The sequence below is a fragment of the Erithacus rubecula genome, assembly GCF_903797595.1.
Source record: "Erithacus rubecula genome assembly, chromosome: 3".
NCBI classification, from domain to species: Eukaryota; Metazoa; Chordata; class Aves; order Passeriformes; family Muscicapidae; genus Erithacus; species Erithacus rubecula.
Window position 1 is genome coordinate 54,209,712 of NC_136689.1, and position 22,096 is coordinate 54,231,807.

General features: G+C 40.5%; 1 protein-coding gene across 1 annotated transcript in view; it reads left to right on the top strand.

Moving 5' to 3' along the window:
* LOC306799535 (protein ITPRID1-like) overlaps positions 1 to 10,121 on the top strand; it is a 65,408-nt gene extending 55,287 nt beyond the window's left edge. Inside the window, exon 7 of the mRNA XM_079300697.1 lies at positions 10,074 to 10,121. Within this exon, the coding sequence (XP_079156823.1) occupies positions 10,074 to 10,105 (32 nt within the window). The 3' untranslated portion in view covers positions 10,106 to 10,121. The remainder of the gene's footprint in view (positions 1 to 10,073) is intronic.
* Positions 10,122 to 22,096: the final 11,975 nt, after the last annotated feature.

The following is a 22,096-nucleotide window of genomic DNA, read 5'->3' on the forward strand; positions in this document are numbered from 1 at the left end:
GGCTGACACACCAAGTTCCTGGAAACAAAAGTGCTTTAGCACATCCTACATCCCAGTGCCCTCCAATGCCATTGAAGAGTGGCATTCATTGCACCTAGCTGAAGAACAGCTTCAAGGTCCTCCTGCATGCAAGGTGCCTGCCATAAACAGGACAAGAAGGAATCTCCGTTTCTGGTGGCCTACATGCTCTAAAAAGTGGCTGACCTAACCTGCGAACTGCCCGATTCATTTGAAATCTAGGAGGTAATATGGATTTTGTACTTTATCTCCCTTTTATTTACAGTAGAAGTTTGGATTCCTTTTTCAGGATGGAAGCTAGAGTACTTATTTTCAACAAACACCATGCAGCAACATTATGGGGAAAATGAGTAGAATTCACACTACTGATTGAGGGTTTGATAATTTAAAATTGTCTTTGTGTTAGGATGTTGTCAAAGAAGTTACCATTGAAGTTACTGAAGATTCATTCAACCAGTGCTATAGTATAAGATGCCAATGTTTTTATGCAGTGCTAGGTGTTGGATTTTTATTTATGGAAGGAAATTGTAGGGATACTGATACATATGGTAAAGAATATTTTTGCAGATCCAGTCATTAACCAAGGTTGATCTTTTTTTCCTATTTTTTTTCTTTCAAGCTAATTTCCTAGTGTTCTATTTCAGAAGGTTGCATGGCAAAATTAGCTTTACTTTATAGCAGTGTTTGAAATAACCTATCACTCTGTAAACTGAGCATACTATAACTAAAAGAACATTGGGAAAGCTTAGGCTGAAGTGGTAGCATTCTTCTTGAGGAAAAGATATCTATCTTTTCAAGTCCTTCAAGTCCTTGCTGGAGTCTGTAAACCTAAAAGTGTATTTTTCTGTGATTAGATGGGTGCAGCTTTTCTCTCAGTAGAGCTGATTCAAGAGTTGGAGGATGGACCTAATTAGCAGTTTCAGTGGGAAGTAAGAGTGTCTTTTACAGATCTGCAGCACTGCAGATTTATATTGCTGGAGCAACATCTATGTCTTTCTAAAGCACTTAGCATGCTGAACTTGCAGCTCTGTGGCTAGAAGTCCACACAAAAGTGAAGGCACTGACAGAGCACTGAACACAGGTGATCATAAACTCCCCATTTTGATGTCTAAGACATTTTGGTAAATGCTGTATTCTCAAATTAGATAGGGTATATATTGTTTAATGTCTGGGTATTCTCTAACAAATCATTTAATTAAGATCATGAACTGTTTGAAACCTAAATTTTTAGCCTGGCAGTGGGTACTAGCAAACGTGGGGAACAGGCACATATAGAATGATCCCTCTCTCTTATTCTAATCTTTGAAAATGAGAATTAGAGACCCCTTAAGCTACAGACTGCACTGACAACACACCCAACATCAATGTTAATGTATTACTTGTATCTAATAGATCCCCTCATCTCTGAAAGTATTTTTCTAAAGGAATTTATGCAGCACCATGATGTGATATACTCATTGATATTATGAAAAATTGAAATGTGTCTAGATTACAAAAAATTCTCATCTCACATACACTTTTTGGCAAGAATATTTTATCAAATTTCTTCTGCAAAGTAATTTATTTTTCTTAGAGACATTTCTCTGAGGTTGTTCAAACAAGATCATCAGTGTATTATAGTCTTTATTAATTGATTACTTTGACCAAGGCTTGGAAAGGTTCTGGGACTATTTTAAAAAGAAGAATACAAAAAGAGAGCTGCCTGAAAGATGTTATGTTTTCACCTTGAAACATCCAGAATTTTTTTTTTTTTTGTTTTTCACCTTTGCTCTTAACTTTCCCAATATTAAAAATCATTATCAACAGTAAGAATTCTTCCTCCTTTTTTTTCAGATTCAGATTTTGAAGATCAAACTCTATGTGGAAATGCTCCTGACACCTCTTCAGCTGAGTGTTAAGAAATAGTTTGTCTCTTTTAATTTTTAAAAATAAAAACATCTTCCCATCTAGTTGCTTTTAAAGTTTAGCTGAACAACATATTTTCCCTCTCTGGTCCCATCATCTCTGGCATTTGAATGCATCATTCTAGATGGACATGATAGTCTGCTAAATCATAGGGCTATAAAACATACTCAGCTTGCCAAAGAGACTCAAGGAAGGAGTGCACATGAAAAGGATATATATATACATATATATATATATATATATATATATATATATATGCACAGCTTTGAGCGTGTAGGGTCCCTCTCTGAGGGGAGAGGAGGTCTTTAAGCAGACCTCTCTACTCTTCCAAGCAACACTAAAGCTGTGCTTCTGCTTGGTGAATAATTTGTCAGGCTCAGATGATGCTTTATACACCAACACTCAGATCCTTGTAAGTATAGGAGACTGAAGACAATAGGTCTACAGCTGTTCTGTACTCAAACAGGACCATTCAACCAGAACTCTCTGGTGGCAGCATGGACTCTACCCCATGATCTGTGTCTACTGTACCACAGAGACTATCACCACATGAGCTGACATAGTAGTGAATCATAAGTTAGAAATCATGAGTTAGAAAACACATTATTTGAGGAAGCTATGAAAGGATGAAAGGCAATGCTGTTGGACCAGATGTCACACTATCATTTGGAATAATCTGAGTTCAGATCCTGAGAATAATTTGCTGTCAGGAATGGTGGTATTGGGGAAATGGCTGTTCAGTCTCCAAAGCAGGTAAGTAATTTCTTTCTAGAGACCATCGCTATTCAGTGTTTAGAGAAGGACTGGTAGATCTCAGGTTTTTTTTTTTTTTAAATGGGATATAAATTTAATGTGAAAGAGCTAGTAACTAGCAAGGGGCAAAGGTGGGCTACATTATATTACTTTTGTGAAGCCCACACAAATAATATAGCAGTCCAAGTTTCAACACTGATATCCGTCCCAGTTTAAAAGACAGGTGTCTGCCAAGGAAGGTGCGAGCCTTCTTGGAATGGAAAAGATGATCCCCTTCCTCCAAATTATTATAACTTTGAAATTATGGGGCTTTCAGGCAAAGATATGAGAAAAGGAGTTTTTTATAGCTCTTTACTAGAGTATATACAAACACACACCCTCATCCACACACATATATATGAAAAACAAGACAGACAAACAACAACAACAGCAACCACAACAACAACAAAGAAAACAAAAGCCTGGAAAATCCCAGTAACAGCCTTTTACTACCTGTCAAGCAATCCCATCTGTGGTATAATTGCAACCACAACCATCTCCCCTCCAAGCCGGGCAAAGACTGATCCAGTCCCAGCTAAGAAACTGCCAAAACCACACTGCTTCCCCCCTCAGAAAGCCAGTGTCCAACCCATGCTCTCCCTCCCTGGAAGCTTTTCAGTGGAATGCAAGGGTCATTGGACTGTTCTTCTGTATTTTAATTGCCCATCATGCATTCCTCATGCCTCACCCCGCTTCAGCTTCAACTACCCTTTCTTTGCAAATGCCTCTTTTTCAACAAATGGGAGAAAATTCACTGGGAAAACCAAATCCACAAGAGTATCTAAAAAAAATTCAGGTACCCACTGGTGCTGGGCATTCAGAGGTGCTGTTGGCTAGAGTGGCAGCTGTGTTTGCAGGAGTGAAATCATGAGCCTGTTGAAGTCAGTGTCCTACTGACTTCAGCAGGGCCAATGTTTTTATCAAAATGTGTGCAGTTGTCTTGATTAGTGCTAGGACTCAAGAAAGGCGATGGAATAGAATAATTAATTGTTCCAATCTGAAGTGTTTATTTGTGTTTTCAAATTATCTGTAAACATATTTGCTGTTTTCCTGAGGAGTTGGTGGTGGTGTCATGCTTATCTGTATACAGGATTGCATACTTCTGGTATTCAATTGCTCTTGCCACACCTTTTGTCTTTTTGCATGTGTCCAGTTTGTGGTTTCAGCAATCTTCAGGGCTCAATGTTCCTGTTCAGATTTGTCACTTAAGTTATATGAGTTTACTTTAGTTTTGTTTTCTGATAAATGTCTTGATGTTCATGGACAGCGATGTGAATTCAGTAGTCTTGCTCATAGAAGTAACGGCAGAAATAATAGCAATTGCCCAGGACTGGTGAAATGAAAAGCACCATTTGGATAAACCTTCAGTGATGAATTAAAAAATGAGAATGTAGACATAGCCCAAAGGGGGAAAAAAAATCAAAATGTAACAATACACACACAAATTTTTTTTCATTCTTTGTCTATCTCTAAAAGATGACTGTGCTATTTAATTAAAGGATTTAACAGGCAATATAAGTATAGTAATCACAGGATAAGGGACAAAAAAACCCAAAACAGTATATCCTGAATACTCTCTCAAAAAGTATGAATAAGCACATGTTTAGTAGTGATTTCATTACAGAAAACAGAGACTGCAATTATTTATTTTCAATTCAGGTAAGACGGTCATCCAGTTACGTGATCAACCAAAATTATGTAAGTAAACTGAACTTACATAAGATTTATGCCTTTGTAGAACCATATTACTATTTAGACTTCTTTTTAAACACCATAATTTTTCTCTCTCTTTTCTCTGTATTTTAGAGTCTTTGATGTTTTGCCTAAATTGGAAGTGGAGATTTCCAGCTTTTTTTAGACAGGTTTTTTTCATATTCTTTGTCTTTTTCTCACTGCTCCTAAATAGTATATCCCTCCGTACTCAAAGAAACCTTTCTGCAACTTCAATTTGCTGTGTGTCATGGAAATAACCTAAAAAGTCTCAGTTGAGAATGTAATATTAATAGTGAATAATGCCTAGCTTTTAAGACTGTTCCTATTAAATTCAGCAGAATGTGGCTCAGGCCCATAAGAGGGGTCCTCAGAATAGGAGCAAGTGGAAAATAGTCTGTAAGGAGCCTACACAAAGAAAATCTCAGCTCCCACAAGCGCATGCCTGCATTTATATTTGGCCTCCAAATCCCCTAGGGCACAGGCTGCCTAATTTTCAAGTCTCTTATGGTATCAGTGCCTGATACCATAAGGGTCCACTCTCATTTGACTGTGGGCTGTCTTGGAAAGGGTGTGAGTAATGATAAAGATGTGAGAGCCTGACACGACCCTGCTGAAATGAGAGCTTACTTGAGTGAGAGTGTGAAGTGACCAACATGAGAAGAAATAGAGATAGACAGGAACAGACTGTTTTGCCTAGATGAAGCACATTAGAAAAGACTCTTAGAAGTACTTGTCCCAGTGGTATTATTCCTTGGCTTCGTAGCCTGGCCTCAATTTTAGTCCAATTGCTTAATTTTCTACATTCCCCACGAAAGCCAATTCCCTAACTGCACTGTGTCTTCTTTATATTTCTCCATAATGTAGAGTCTGGCTGTTTAACTGCAGTAGACTTTATGATAAGGCTCTTTCCCCCTCTTTCTTGGCAGAATACCGAGACTTAATTTTAAAAGACACTCAAACCTTCAAACACCCCTGAATGACTTACAGGAAAAGCAGAGTGTTTACTAGCTCTGTTTTTAAAAATATGCCGATTTTTGTTTTATTAGGCAATTTTATCATTGTTATAAATAAGTAATTGTACTGGGGAGAAGGGATAATCCTTATTTAATTAAATTCATCTATACTCCCAGGTTGGCAGCAACCACACATATGTGAGACTAATACCCACAGCCTGCCAGTATGCATGTGCAATTAAAAATTCACTCTACAGTAGCACTGGCAGTTTAGTGTTGCTTTTGGCATTTACAAATTCTTTTATTTTGTGACTTTTTTTTTACCATACACATATGCTGGAGCAGATGTTGCTTATTTGTTGTTTATTCAAATCTGTAGGCTCTGGCAGCTCACTCCATTGTTCTGTAATGAAGCTTTATTCACTGTCCTGTATTAGGACCCAGCAAATGCATGATGGGCAGAGTTAGCTCTCAGCAGGAGCTGCAGTTATTGTCCTTACTTATTGGCTGTTTATACGCCAAAACTCACAGTTAAAAAAGCTGGCTGGGCTGGGTATGGGCTAGATGCTGTATGCAGGGAAGAAATACTTGACTCCATGCACTGTATCTTTGCCCTGATGAGGTGTGGGCTTGCGTGTAAACTCAACTGTTGCAGAGGTTTTGCATTCAGCACCTGAAAAATAGAGCTGCTCTCCCCCTCTACATCCTCTCTCCTTGTTCTCCCCCTTTCACCCCTGCTGCTCCTTCCTTTTTTCAATTACTGTCTGTAAAGTACTGAGTATAACTAAAGGATGTTTGAATGTTGCTCACCCCATTAACTCAGTGTGTGCCTGAAAATTCATTAACAGCAGCTCCTATCAGGGACGCATGGGAAGGCAGTGTTATTTGTGTGTGTGTGTGTGTGTGTGTTGTAGCCATCCACTCCTTCTTGCTCCTTGCTTACTTGCCTCTCAATCTGCTGGGCAGCCATGCACTGGAAAGGCAGCAATTCCTGTACAGTGCTGACCCAAGGGGACACATTGTTCCCAGGCACTCCAGTGCCAATAGAAACTCATTAGCTTGCTAGAAGAGCCCTTGGTAGCCCAAGAGGTAATCAATCAAGCAAGTAACCGCCTCTATTTGGCTCACTGTGACATGGTATCTTGTGATATATCTTGTCCCAACTAGTGGTGCTGGGGATCACATACATATGGTTTTTGCAGCAGCTGGGAATGTCCCAGCTTCCCCACACACTGAGCTAGCACGTTAGCTCCTGTGACTTATCAAGCAGCAATTTTTTCAATTATCACACCTTCACTCTTCCTACTTGCCAGCTCCTCTGATGGTTTGGCACCATTGCAATACTCACAGAATTCAATTGGTATTTCTCTTAATTGACTGAGTATAAAGAATGTGAATTCTATTTATTATCCATTATCCATTGTAAATCCTGCCTGTAATTGAAGGAGAAACATCTTCAAAAGTACGAGAAGAAAAGGTATGTATATTTCCTATGCTTTAAAGAGTACAGGATTTTCCATGTCCTTTTCTCCAGTTTCAATATTAAGAAGTGAACAGCTGTTTCACATTTCATATTTTAGTAGTGCCAACATAACACTGGCTTTCTTCATGTATAACACAGTGACTTTTAGTGTTAAGTATATATTAAAGAAAGGAAAGGCAAATGGGAAGACTTGCTAAATCTACAGTCAAAATTTGGGAGCCTTAACTTGAAAATGTTTTACAACTGTTCTTGTGTTGATACCACCTGACATTTATGTTAAAATTTGTCATTAGTTAATAAAACAGTCTTCAAATTCTCCCTTCATAAAACATGATGAATAGTAGATTCATAATAGATAAATCCCTCTTTGCAGCACTTGTATCTCCTGCAGGTGACCTGGCACAAAGGAGACATGCACCTTCTTTAGCTGCTTTTGTTGCCTTCACTTGTTTTATGATGCCACAGACTGTATTTTCCCCCTTTTATTCAAATGAAGCATTAAGACCTTCTTCTTCTTTCATGTTTCTCACGTAAGGGATCTGGAAATGGGATTAAGAGGAAGTTGCTGTATTTTAATGGATTTTATGTGCCAAATAAGTCTGGAAGGGAAGTCCTGTGATCCCAGAAAGAGGCAGAGAGAAAAGGGCAAAGTTGTGAAATGATGAATATTCAAATTTTCCCATATTATTTTCCCCTCTGAAAACATCTTTTGTTGCCTGTTTTCCCCACAGAAGTCCTGCTGGAAAAGCAATTAACTTTTGCAGCTGATAGTAATATCTTGTCTGCTTCGCTTCACCATGGTCCTTCTTGATGTGTCCTCACATGTCTTGTATATGTGAAAGTCCAGCAATGGATATAAAATGGAAACTTAGGATGTGGTGATGTCCCCTTCACAGTACAGAAACTAGATGGGCAGCAAAGAAAGGTAGTAGCTTTCTGAAATTGTTCCTGTAAGGTTACGCAACCCAGCAGAGGTGCAAGGATACCCTGTCTCCAGTCCTTGAGCCTAGCAGCATCCCAAGGTCTTTAGAAGGCTGTACAAATTTTAGTGAGAAAATTCCTAAAAGTCATTGCACATTTATGTAATTTTGTTGCATATGTGTGTCATATTTAAGGCTCTACTTCAGCAGGCTGATTCATCCGAGTGGAAAAGGATGTGCACACACTGCATACTTAAGGCAGATGGCCCAGTGAAGCTTATAGAACCTGCTGTTGTTTAAATCATAGGGGGAAAAAAAATCTTAGGTATCCAGGAGGGCAAGCAAAAAGGAGAGATTGGTTTAGATCAAGTGATAGCCTTTAACACAAAAAAACTTCTGAAATGAAGTCTAGTTGTTTTGAAATTGTACTGCACCCTTTAAAGGCCTTTTCTATGATTTCTGTCTCTGCCTTTTCTTCCCATACCCTCAACAGCACAGGAGTACCAGATACTGTAGAGTCACAGGCTTCTATGTTGCTATACTAATTGTTCCGTAGACATCGGATCTTTTGAACCTTGCTGCAAAATTCAAAATCCAAACTTCATATCCAGCTCAGGCTTTCAGGCAGCTTTTTGAGAACATACATTCTTTTTCTGATGGCACCATATTGCTTTGAGAGAAATGGTTCACCTCACTGTTGGTGACAGCTCTGAGAAGAGGACCTCATTATCCTGAATGTATTTTTATGCTCTGGGAAACTCTACATGATTCCTCTTCTAGAGGTCTTCTACATACTTGTAGTCTTCAACTACTTGTAAAACCTTAGCATTTTCCCTTGGGAAAATATCACTGGCAATAGAGTAGCGATGTTAATAAGCTGGACAATCTTAGACTCCCTGAACAGAGTTTAATGGCTATCATCATTGAAATACAGCTATTGTAATTGATTTTTGATCTCTAGAAAGTATCACCCAAAAATCAGTATCTGTTCTGGCCTTTCAATTGCTTTGGGCACTGCTGACCAGAAGTAGCAGGATCTGGCAAAAATATACAGATTTGTTCTGGTTCTGGCCAAGACAGGGTTAAATTTTTCAGCAGAACCTTGGGTTATTTGGCTACCACCTCAAGACATAGGCAGAGGTCATGGAGAGGACTATGAGTTTTCCAGTATTGTTAGAGTGTGCAGAGTGTGCAGTTGGATAGCACCAAGATCCACAGTTCTGCATGGTGGGCAGTCGCATGTGAATCTTTTGCCCATCTTTTTGTATATTCTGTGTGCTGGTTTGAAGGTAAACAAGGGGGAGGAGCTAACACCAGACAAATGCCTTGTGAAAGATTTCAAGATTGAATTATAATTTACTAGGAAAGTCACAAGGAAGGCAACAGTACAGAAACACTGTCTCAAACAAAGAAAGTCAGAGTCAGCCTCTTAGTCAGGGTGGTGGTAGAAGTCCAATTAAATGATGGCTTCAGTTCCGTTGATGTGATGGATGTGGTCTTGCCAAAAAATCATAATCCTGTGTAGAGGCTTGGTCCTTCTCTGGAGGTCCAGTGTTGGTGGTGGAGAATTCTTGTCCTGTGGGTGTCCAGTGGTGGTCGTGGTGTCCCAAGCTCCAGATTATATAGAGGCAGGAATTTCTGGTGCCTCCCACAGGGCAGGAAATTTCACAATGGATGATGTAATTCTACGAGTCATTCTGGGGAGTCCTTGAAAGTCCATTAGCAGAGATGACCCCCTCCCCCCAGGGTGGATGGTGCTGCTACTTCCCCTGAGAGAATTATCACAGTTAAGTCATGGTAAAGAAACAGTGGAGCACTGTTCTTAACAGTTCATCAGAAGGTACTGTAGATGGTGGTAGAATACATACTTTGGTTACACCCCATATTGTAACTCAGGACACTCTACTATTAGTGTTGCTGTTGTTACTGATTCAGTATTTCATTTCTGTTTCTAGTAAATTCATTTCTGAATTTCATTTAATTTCTGTTTCTAGTAAATTGTTTTTTATCTCAACCCACATTACCTCTCTGTGCCTCAAATTCACCTTTCCATCCAGCTACAAGAGGTCTGGGGGTGAATGAGTGAGCAGCATGTGGTCTGGTGTGTTTCAGTGGGAGCACTGAACTGGGAAATATTATTCCTAAACCATGACAAGATATTTCATTGATTTTGTCAAATGAGTAAAGGTTGCTGGAAGTGATCCTTCCTTTTTTGAGGTGGTTTCAGTAGCAGAAAGACCTATGAGGCTCCCTGTGATCACTTATTTTTTATTTGTTATCTCTGTGCAGGTGCTACTAGAAGCAGTTGTGATGTAAAGTGATCGGCAGTGTAAGATGATGACATTCAGCTCTACCTCTCATTTTCATCAGAAGTGGATACAACCATCACACAACTCCCAAATGCAGTGGTACAAATCTGTATTAAACACTGTTGACTGAAGCTCAGCAGAAATAAGATGGAATGATACTGACTGTCAAGGCAAAGCTGGAGGACGACCTGGGAAAATTTGAAGCTGTTTCATTAGCTGAGAGAAGGTAAAAGACTACTATCAAAAAGACTGCAGTTTGAGGTTTTGACTAGATTCCTCACTACTTCCAGCCTCCCAGACTGCTGAAACGTGATTTATCACAGAGAACTGACTACAGCGCTCTCTCTTTTCCTGTCAAATTCAGATCACAAATTGCTCATTATCTTGGTTTGAAAGACAGGTGCTTGCCAAGGAAGGAGGTAACCTCTCTTGGAATGGAAAATAAGACCCCCTACCCTCAAAATTAATATAACTTTGAAATTATGGGGCTTTTGGGCAAAGATATGGGAAAATGAATAACTGTTCCTTACTACTATATATATATATATATATATATATATATATATATATATATATATATATATAAAACAAGACAACCAAACAGTGACTGTAGCATTGACAACAAGCAGAACCCCCCAGGTGCAGTGCCAGCCTTCTCTGGGCTGTGGGGCGCTTTCCCCTCTGGTGCAGTTCCGGTCACAGCCGCCAGGGGCGCTGGTGGCTCCCGGCCGGGCAGGGCGGGTGCGATGATTCCCCCGCGCCTGCAGGGGGCGCTGTGGCGCAGGCCCAGCCCCTCTCTCCACACGGCAATGGCAGCACAGCAGGGGGAAGGGATGGAAATGGAATTCCTTTACAAACCCATGGGGAGATCCTGGTGTCCCTACAGATGGCAAAATGGACTGTAACAGGAATCTTGGAGCAGCAGACTGGCACAGTGGAGGCAGGCACACACAGGGTGGCAACTTACACGTAACAAAAACTCCAAAGCTGTGCCAGGAGCCCTGGAGCATCATGGTGGACTCCCGGGCGCTGGGTTAAAGTCTAGCAAAAAGCCCGAGGCAGCAACAGAAAACAGGGGGCTGGGCAGTGCCAGCTGGGCTCCTGCAAGCATCCAGGAGACGCTCCCCCCAAAGCTGGGAGAGGGTCAATGTCCCGGTTTTTCCCCTGTGGCACCCGAGCAGATGGTGAAGGTCCTTTCCAGTGAGATTGGCTGTTGGAAAGGTCCAGTTCCATGGCTGCTGTTAGGAGCAGAGGCTCACCCATAGTAAGGAGAAGCTGTGCAGGACAGAACTCCACAGTGGCAGTGGATTCTCCCTGCAGCAGCAGCCTGGCACCAAGAGCACGACCTGCTCCCCTCTGATCCCGAGAGCAAGAGAGCGAGTCAGGGCTAAGCCCAGCCCCTCACCCACCAGCCAAAGTCTCCTGGTATCTCCGCACTTCCCAAGAGAATGCTGCCCAGTTAAGAGACAGTAGCAAATTGCACCCTTCCCCCTCCTCCTCCTCCCATCCACATCTTTTCTCTCGTAAATGTCATGGGAGAAAATTCCCTGAGAGAAAGAAAAAAACCAGGAAAAATCCTAACCTCCAACATTCATTTATACTAATATCATTTCTAAGTGTTTTCCGGTATAGGACAGGCAGGATATCATGGGAAGCTCTGATTTGCAGAATAGGCAGAATAGGCTCCTGGGCCCAGTAGTTTGCAGCTTCAGTTGGGGGGTGGGGTGCAGTGTGTTAGTCTGTATTACCAAATCTTACATAACCTCCTTCTATAACTCCAGCCAACCTGTTTTTAAATTTTTCAGTTTTGGACCAAATTGGAGCAGGAGTACACTTGAAAGAGGCAAAGGACTGACCTTCTGTATGGTGAACCTCTTCCACCAATGCACACAGACAGCAGATTTTATCCTCTCTAGAGAGGCCCAGGAGGGTTCACTAGGGGTGGAAATCACATCCTTTTGGATGATGTACATGGTAGAGAACATGCTTCCCTTCCCCATATTAATCTGTGATTTCAGTAGGGAGGAAGGGAAACAAACATTTATATTTTTTTCATTTTTTCTTTATTGAATAGCTTTACAGCTTGTTATCAGCTAGTTCAGTTCTTCTCTAAGTCTTCCTTCTACACACTAGCTAAGGAAAACCTTCAATTCAAAAGGGTAAAGAAAGAGCAAACCAATCCACCCATCAATCCTAAGCACTTCATGGAGAGGTATATTTATACCTGTTGTTGAGACACTGACTGGAGTGTGCAGCTAGTTTTTAATCTGTAAATACATGCACCAGCTTTGAATATGCCAGCATGGAATGCAGGTACCAATGACAGTGTAGCCACTGCACTGGGAAGCTCTTATGCTGCTTTGCACACACAGGTTTTGCAGCCTGGGAAGCACTCCACACTTCTGTGCTCTGGCTGCTGGCTGTGCTGTGGCATGAGCATGTTAGACATTCATAATATACTTAATCTTAAGCTTAAAGCTTGCCTGAAATTTGTTGCAAAACTTGTTCAGGAGGAAGACTCAAGCTGAATTCTCTAGTGCTACATAGTTCTGTCCTAACAGCATACGCTGAGCCAAATTTTGTTCTTAAATGCTGCATGACCTGGTTCTCTTATGTGCTTATGTCTAATATCTGGAGACCATCTAGGTAACTGTCCTTGGGGAACATGGGCACCCAGAGCTCTGCAGGCAGACAGACTCTGGATGAAGACACTGAGGTCACGCAGGAGGACATGAAGCACGGTCTGTGCAGTGCTGGTGCCCCTGGAAGTATGTGTCTCCTGCTAATGGTGACTGTGACAGGCAGACCCCAGTGATAACCATGTAAGAAAGTTCAGGCTGAACAAGCAGATGAAGCCAAATATCAGTAGTTGTCACATGACATATGTGTCTTCTGGTCCTTTCTCAAATCTTTGGTATGTGGCATACATCCCCTTGTGTCCCACCTGGGGTGGTTGTGTCATGGGAACTGCAGGGCTTTCCCCTCTTTTCACAATGAGTCTGGCATCACTGTCACAAAAAGAAATGTATATTTGAAGTCCTCCACATGTCTTTCCAAAATGATGGAATGAAGAACATTGCAGACTATGTGAGAACTGCATTTTTGACAAACAGAAGAAAATACTTCAGAGGAACCAGATTTTGTTCACCTTGTAAACTTGTATTCTGGGCATGAACCATTCTTTTGTTGAATCCATAGTGTATCCACCAGCACAGTGGGTCACATTTAATAATAGAAATTGCATTTCATAGAGATTTTTGGAATATATTTTCACCTAGTCACACTGTGTAAGATGACTGACGTGAAAATCCTGTTCAATTCAAAAGGAACAGGGGACTGACAAATATCATAGCTCACCTGAATAAGAGTAGGAGCTTTTGCTACATCTGGTGCATTTTGGAGTGCATTATTTCCTTTCAAATATATAACTACTCTAATAAGATTATTTATTTACCTATTGTCTGCTAAAACATCATGGAAAAATGAATTTTTTTTTTGCAGAAGGACATAGTTAATATCTCGACTGTGCCAGCCTTCGGAAATAGTTAGTGGTTTGTGTGCTGCTGCCATCTGATGGTTATTCTCTTGAAACGCTGCACAGTGCTAAGACACAGCTACAAAGGGTTAGTGCTGCTGTGCTAGGGACAAGAGGGTCTGGACTGGGCTCTCCTGAGAGCAAGTTTGTGGGAAATGTGTATTGCATTTGGCTAGAAAACAAGCATAAGTGAGATCTATCTCACTTTGGTTTTCTTGTTCCTTGCCATTTCTACAATGTACAAAGTGAATTGGTGTTACAGGAGTTTACAGGTGTATTTAAAAAAAGAATTTCCTTTGAAATTTCAATGGTACTAGTTGAAATGTTTACCTTTATAGTCAATGATCAGTGGGAAGTTATGTCTTAGAGAAAGGAAAGACAATTTAGTATGCTGGAAACAAAAATATGGAACATTTATATAGGATCAAGTTTTTTCACACATATGGGAGCACATATTCACATATAAATAACAAAATTTATTTTCCTCAAGTGTTGAAAGTTGTACAAAACAATTACTTCTGGAGTATCAAGGCTGAGTGAGCTTCAGACTTGTTCTGGGTAACATCAGTTTAAAAAAAAGGTGTTTTGTGTCCTATGCAAAATGCATACTTCAGTGAGGTTTTGCTAGCTCTTAAACATTGAATTGTAGGATGGCTTGAGCTGGAAGAAACTTTAAAGACCATCTAGCTCCAATCCCCCTTCCATGGAGAGGGACACTTTTCAATACAGTAAGTTGTTCAGAGCAGTGTCCATCCTGGTCCAAAGCACTTCCAAGGATGGGGTATCCACAACTTCCCTAGGCAACCTTTTCCAGTGCCTCACCAACTTCACAGTAAAGAATGTTTTCCTAGTATCTAATCTAACCCTACTCTCTTTCAGCTTGAAGCCATTGTCCCTTATCCTGTCACTACATGCTCCTAGAAAAAAAAATACTTCTCCATCTTTCTTGTAGGGTTGCTTCAGGTACTCAAAGGCCTCAATTAGCTCACTCTGAAGCCATCTCTTCTTCAGACTGAACAAACCAAAATCTCTCAGCTTTTCGTCTCACAAGAAGTGCTCCATCCCTCTAATGATCTTAGTGTCTCTGGACTTAGTCCAACAGGTTGATGTTCTTCCTGTGCTGAGGAGCCCAGAGCTGGATGCAGCACTGCAGGTGGGGGGAACACCAGACCAGAGCAGAGGGGCAGAACTACCTCTCTCAGTTTGTTGGCCACATTTCATTTGGTGTAGCCTAGGACACATTTGGCTTTCTCAGCTTCAAGCACACTTTGCTGGGTCATGTCCAGTCTCTCATCAACCAGCAGTCCCTTCTTGGCAGGGCTGCTCTCATTCTGTTCATCTCCCAGCCTGCATCGATACCAGGGTTTGCCTCAATCCAGATGGGACCTTGCACTTGACCTTGTTAAACCTCATGAGATACCTATGGGCCAAATTCTTGAGCTTGCCCAGGTCCCTCTGGATGACATCCTATCCTTCAGGTATGGAAGACACACAACTCATCTTGTCATCATCTGCAAATTTGCTGAGGATGCTCTTGATCCCTTTGTCCATGTCACTAATAAAGATAGCAAATAACACAGGTCCCAATATCCACTAAGGACATCACTTGTTACTGATATCCATTGGGACTCTGACCTCTACTCTCTGGATGCAACCATCCACCATATAATAGTCCATTCATCAAACCATCTTTCTCCAGTTCAGAGAGAAGGATGTTGTGGCAGTGTCAAAGGCTTTATAGAAGTCTAGATAGATGACATATGTAACCCCTCCCTCCTTTACTGATGTAGCTATTCCATCAAAGGACGCTAAGTTGGTGAGGCAACTTTTCCTTGGTGAAGCCATCCTGTTTGTCTCAAATCACCTCCCTGTCCTCCATGTGCATTAGCATGGCCATTACAAGAATCTGTTCCACGATCTTCCCAGGTACAGAGGTGAGGCTGACAGGTCAGTAGTTATCAGTTATCCTTTCTACCCTTTTTAAAGATGGGTATGTTTCCCCTTTTCTAACCTGGAATTTCACCTAACTGACATGACTTTTCAAATAACATGTAAAGTACCTTGGCAATTACATCAGCCAATTCTCTTAGACCTCTGGGATGCATGTCTTAGTGAAGGAGTGTTTCAAATCTCTTAAAGAGTTGCTGGCAAAACTATCAGTAAAAACAGTTTTAATACAAAAGTGACAGCATGACAAAGTTCATAGCAAGGTTCACTGTACTACCCACTAGATGGTTAAGGCGTACCAAAAAAAAGCAAACAAAAATCAAAAATAATCAAGAATAAACCAAAATAATGCTAAAATTATCTATGTGGAGGTGGGGGGGGGGGGGGAGGAGGGGGGAAAGAAGACAAAACAATAGAAAGGGTAAGAATAAAAAGCAGTACAGCCTGAATGTGCCGCAGCACTTAAGCTTTACTTAAACGTAACAACTTTTAAATTAAGCTTAAGAGCACTTAAGAAGTATTTAACTTAACTCACAACTTCAGTTAAACTGTTAAGCAAATAATTCATTTAGGGTTTATTATATCACAACAGTAACTTACTTAAGGCCTGACTTATAAACCTAAAGTACTTAAGAATCTTGGAAAGCAGCATTTCTCCCACATTTGATGTAGCATATGTGCACTTGCATGCACACAGACATAAAGAATTTCTACAAGGTACCTGTTAAAAATTTTTCATTTAAGATAGTGAAATACTCACTACAGATGTATTTGCATCTTTTCAACAGGCAAAGTGTTGACTCTCAAGGACTGGGAGTATCAGCCCAGGATCAGTTATTCTTTGGCAATCCTCTGAGCACAGCAAACTTGGGAGTTTGCTGGCTCTGAGAGGCTTTCAGAGGAACTTTGCTGGTCACAGATATTGCAGTCCAGGAGAGCTCAAAGGGTCTAATAAATAGGGCTGCAAGAGAGTGGGCTTTAGTCATAACAATGTTTTATCCTATCCACACTTCAGGTCAGAAATTTTCTTTGAAAGATTGGAAACAAAAATTTTATTCCACTTAGGTTGTAATTCAGGCAAAAATGTTTCCAAGGATGTTGATTTAAAAAAAGCCAGGAGCTCATTAGACAGCACAAGTTTCTGAGAGCAGATAGTGCTTCTGATAAGCTCAAGAAGAATACAACCCAGGTACTGTTCAAAGCCTAGCAAGAATTTTTCCAGTTCTAGAGAGGCCTGGGGGAAACAGATACACCACCACAGTCCCATAGACTTATGTACATTCAAGTTCTTCAGATGGTCATGAAGCTGATCTTTATTTACAGTGATGGGGACTTTGCTCCCCCAATCCCCATCCTACTGTCCATCCACTTGGGAGGTGTGAGAATAGAGTATCTCAGCATTCTCATCCATGGTTACCAGTTTTCCAGCACTGATATGTGGGAGGGGTGGGGAGGGGAGAAGGGATTAGGGTGTACACCTTCATTGTTCTTCCTATTCTGGTTAACATTCCTGTAGAAACCCTTCCTGTTGTTCTTTGCCTCCCTTGCCCGATTCAGTTGCACTTTATCCTTGTGCTTCAATTGTGCTTCATCTCTATACTCTTCCCAGGTCACATGTTCTAGCCTCAATTTTCTGTATTTGCTTTTTTCCCTTCAGCTCAGACTCCAGATGAGCAGTCCAAATTTTAATTTGTGAATTTAAAGTTCAGATTTGTTCTTGCATTCATAATGTTTGTTCCTGTTCTTCCTCATGTACTTAAATTATGTAGAAAACAAATATTGATATTGATATTCATTCATTTGTGTTATTGTGATTCAAGAGACATGCAAAAAATATGTGAATATTTAGAAGCAATGTAGCAGCTCTCAGGACATCTGTAGTTTGCAAGTATTTTCCAGACTGAAGATGGGAAAGAGTTTGTGTTGTTTGCATCCAGCTCCACAGAAAACCATCTGTGGAGTCTTCAGGAGAAAGCAGAACTTAACTTCAACACTTATTACTAATTAGGAAATATTCTTTCATTAAGGGTGAACCTAGAAGCCCTATAATTTCAGAAAGTTACTGTAGGTTTCTGAAAATAGGAGCAACTGTAACTGCATGTGAATATGGAGAGAGAAAAAGTTTCTTAATTAATTTGGATTGATCAAGTAAAGGGCTAGAAATTTGGGGCATCTTTGATTTGGAAGGCATGTACTTACCCATATGATCTGAAGCAGAAACCCTCTTAGTAATTTCCTTCAACCTATTTTTATTTAAAATTCAGGCAGAAAATAAATGGGATGTAGGAGCTAAGTTATCCCAGTTCAATTAGCACTGAAAGTGAAGAGCCAAGGTTTACCTCACCATGATCTTCAGGGGCAATTCTCAGGTTTCCTCTTTCCAATATAGCCATATGTATTCTCTGAACAAGACCCAGAATTATAGTTTTTAATTCATAGTTGAATATTGGACTGCGTATCTACTTATTCTCCAAACATACCTTGTATTTCCTTAGTGTGATTCTCTGCATGTATTTGAAGAAGCTCTACAGATTTGGGTGTCTCCACACGTTAGGAGAACTCAGGAGAACTACATGAAAAATTGATGTTTTGATTTGGTGGCTGAACCAAATGATCAGGGGAAAAGTATGGTTTGGGCAGACTCAACATCAAAACACATTTTTCTTAATGTTGTCGATTGAACCCTCTCCCTTGTCTTTTTCATACTGTTGCCAAAACAATTTTTGCTTTCACATTTCCTTCATAATATTCATAGTTCTGTAGACTATAGTTGTATAGTTCTATAGTTCCTAGCTAGCTCCAGTACTTTTCCTACCCTGATAGGCAAAAAGACAAAACACATCCAAAAGGCTCCAAGCCCCGGGGGTCCAATGCCCCTATTCTATCTTGGTTCTTCATTGGAGCCAAGGTTGAAACCAGCTCTTCAAGACACATTTTCATAAGCAAAGTTTAGTTTCTATCTAAAGGTGGGCTACAGAGGAGATGGAATTAAAAGGGGGGAATTACTTCACCACCTGTGCTCCTGATTGGGGATTCTTGTCAATCATGCTAATTTGTTAAACTTATAAAACTATATTCACTCTATGTGGGTTGGGTGTTTTTCTATATCTGCCCCTGGAGGTCTCCAATAAAGACCAGCCTTTTTATTACCTCCTGTACTAATCTTGTGTTAAAAGTGTGTTGTTTCATTTCTAGGTCTTTAGTGTATCAAAACCTTTAGTCTTCAAATTTAAAAAATAGTGGTTTTGAGGAAAAAAAAAAGGTTAGAGAACCTTATTGGAAATAGAAAGATGAGATAATTTAAAAAATGTTTAAATACACTGATTTGGCTGACCTTCCTCTCCCTATCTTACATCCCTTCTAAAGACAGTATTCCAGTCACTAGAAGGTTTAAATTCACTTAAATGTAATTGTTGCTGTGAATAAGTGGTGTTCCTAAAGGTGGCCTTGGCCACTGCTGAAAGGGCTTGAGATGCTAGCTCATTCAGGGAAAAAGCACTACAAACACTCAGTTCATTTCAGAAACCCATGAGACCTAGCAAAAGACCTCTTTGTGCCCCTAAAGAGTGAATCTCCTAGCAGAAACCTGGGTTATGGGTATCCTTACTGGTTATTAGAAACTGCCAAGAAAAACTCTACTATTACCATTGGTGAGCTATTAACATTAGTGAAAATTCCATTATTTTAGTGGAGGGAAACTCTATTCACTATTTAGAGGAGAGAAGCCCAATTCTTATTCAGAACAGCATCAAGTATAGTCTAATTGAGAGTCTCATTTAATTGCAATTTGAGACAATAAGAGGAAATGAAGTGATAGTTTGGTCTGCTGCTCAGCTAAACAACAGTTTCCAGGTATGCAAATGTTGATGGCCATTATGAAAACTTTACTTGGCTCTGGTATAGAGACATTAAACCAAACTGCATTTACATATGTTTAAATTTAACTGCCTCAAGTTGAGAAAGCTGTCATGTAGTTTCATCACAGCCCCAGCCTACCTTCACAATGCAGCCCTCAATCTTGTTTTACCTGGAAGCCTGTCATTAATTTTGAGGTCCTTGTGAGACCACTAAAGATACCTCTTCACAACTTTTTACCTCACCTTAATTTGGAGGCAGATATTAATTTGACTATCTATTTTTTAAAATTCAGGCTTCATTGAAATCAAGGCAATACTGCCTGGCTTTGAACAAAATGTTACGGTCAGGCAAATATATAATCATTTAAAGACACCTTACTTTCACAGAATCACAGAATGTGTGAGATTGGAAGGCAGCAGCAGTGCAGTCGTTGGGTGCAACCTCCCTGAACCGTGCAGGGTCATCCTGGAGCACATTGACAGAATTGCATCCAGACTGTTCTTGAGTATCTCCAGAGAGGGAGACTCCATATGCTCTCTTGTCAATCTGTTCCAGTGTATGGTCATCTGCACAGTAAAAAAGTTCTTCCTCGTATTCAGGTGGAACTTCTCGTGCATCAGTTTTTGACTGTTGCCTCCTGTCTTATTGCTTGGCACCACTGAGAGGAGCCTGGCTCCCTCCTCTTGACAATACTTCCAATACTTCCAATACTTCACATTTTGTAAGTGATTGGCACTGAAGCACAGCTTTTTCTGGCACTCCAACTGCCAGTGCTGTACACTCAAAGGGAAAGTCCCTTCCACACGTCATGCCCACTTATGCTACATCGACTAACTGGATCACACTGATCACACAGGGAGCTTCGACAGGGAACGCCAGTTCTTCAGGGATATTGGAATTCATCATGAACTGGCCTGAAGGTATGCTGCATTCAAGCAGGCCAAATGGTGGTATGGTAGATGATGGTTGATACGTGAACATGGGGAGGCCTGGCAGACTGATTACATTACACTCCTGCAAACTCACAAAGAAAATGCTATGTACTTAAAATGATGGAAGCAACAAATGGCTGGCTGGAGATGTGTTCTCTTCCTCATGCCACTGCTCAGACCATCTTTGGCCTTGAAAAGCAAGTCTTGTGGCAAAATGACATCCCAGAAAGAATTGAGTTGGACAATAGGACTAATTTCAAAACTCAACTCATGGAGAGACACCTGGGCCCTGCTGTCTCAGCTTGCTGTTTCTGAGTGTCCTGCTGAAGCACCTGGACCGACACTGCCCAGGGTTTGTGAATCAAAGCCTCTCTTTTCCATTCCTTCTCGTCTGGGCCCAGCCACCATTACCGTGTGCTTTCTGAGTCTGCACCACAGCGTCCCCTGCAGGCGTGGGGGAATCATCACACCTGCCCTGCCCGGCCAGGAGCCACCAGCGCCCCTGGCGGCTGTGACCGGAACTGCACCAGAGGGGAAAGTGCCTCTGGATGAGAGGACTGGAATTGGGTTCCTGTTCCGTTTGTTGTTAATATCATAGTGTTGTCTTGTTTTCCTTGTTGTATATATTAGTAAAGAACTGTTATTCCTATCCCCATATCTTTGCCTGAGAGCCCCTTAATTTTAAAATTACACTAATTCTGAGAGAAGAGGTTACTTTCTCCATTTCAAGAGAGGGCCCTGCGGTCTCTTTGAAGGAAAAGGCTGCTTTGAAGACATATGAGCTGCCTTTTCCTTTCCTCTCCAGCAGTGCTTGCTTCCTTAGTGATACATATCATTGGAAAATAACTGAAAAAATGGATAGGGAAAGAAGGATTCCCTTCTGGGAAAAAAAAGCAAACATATCTGTGTACCTTCCATATTGTTAGGCTGCTTCTTTTGGTAACTTATATATATCAGTTCAGTGTTAAAATGATTAATTGTCAGCTGGGAGGTAAAATTTACAGTCAAATGAAGAGCTGAGAAATGAGAATTAGTTTCAGTGAATCAGCTGACTTAATAAGTAACTTACTGATTTGCAGAAAATGAGATGTTACATGATTGAGTGTAGTTCTTTGAATAAAATAAAACTCATCTAGGTTATACTACTTAGTGCTTAGTGCTTATAAGACTAACTGAACATTCAGATATATACCATAAGCCAAACTGCTATAAATCAGAATGAACTGTGACTTCTCAGAACTTGAAGCTATTTTACTGTGGTAGAATAAGAAGCTTCCATGAAATCTAAAGTCCCAGTAATATGAATTATTCCAATAAAAATACTGATTGTAAAAGTCATCAGTTATTTTATTTCTTCGTTCAGAAATGTTAAGTATTCTCCACCACTGTGAAAGACTCAGGTTGTGATAGGGAAGAAAGCAAGGAAGGGAGTCGGGAGTGACTTTTTATTCTGAAAAGAGTGGAAGGAGCAGCATAACCACCTGCTAGTTTTCAGACATTTGCATTTTTCCTCTTCTATTTTGTCTTCTTAAGAAAATTTGAACTGTTGTAGAAATTGGGGAAGAAAATTATTAGATAAAAATTCCAGAAAGTGAAACTGGTGAATTTTAAGCTGCTATGTCATTGAATACATAAATCTGAAATGTCTTTTCTTTGAAGAGTATATTATAAAATATACTTTTTGTTGACTATTTTGTAATTTCCAGAAGATGGCGGAGTCAGTCCTTAAGC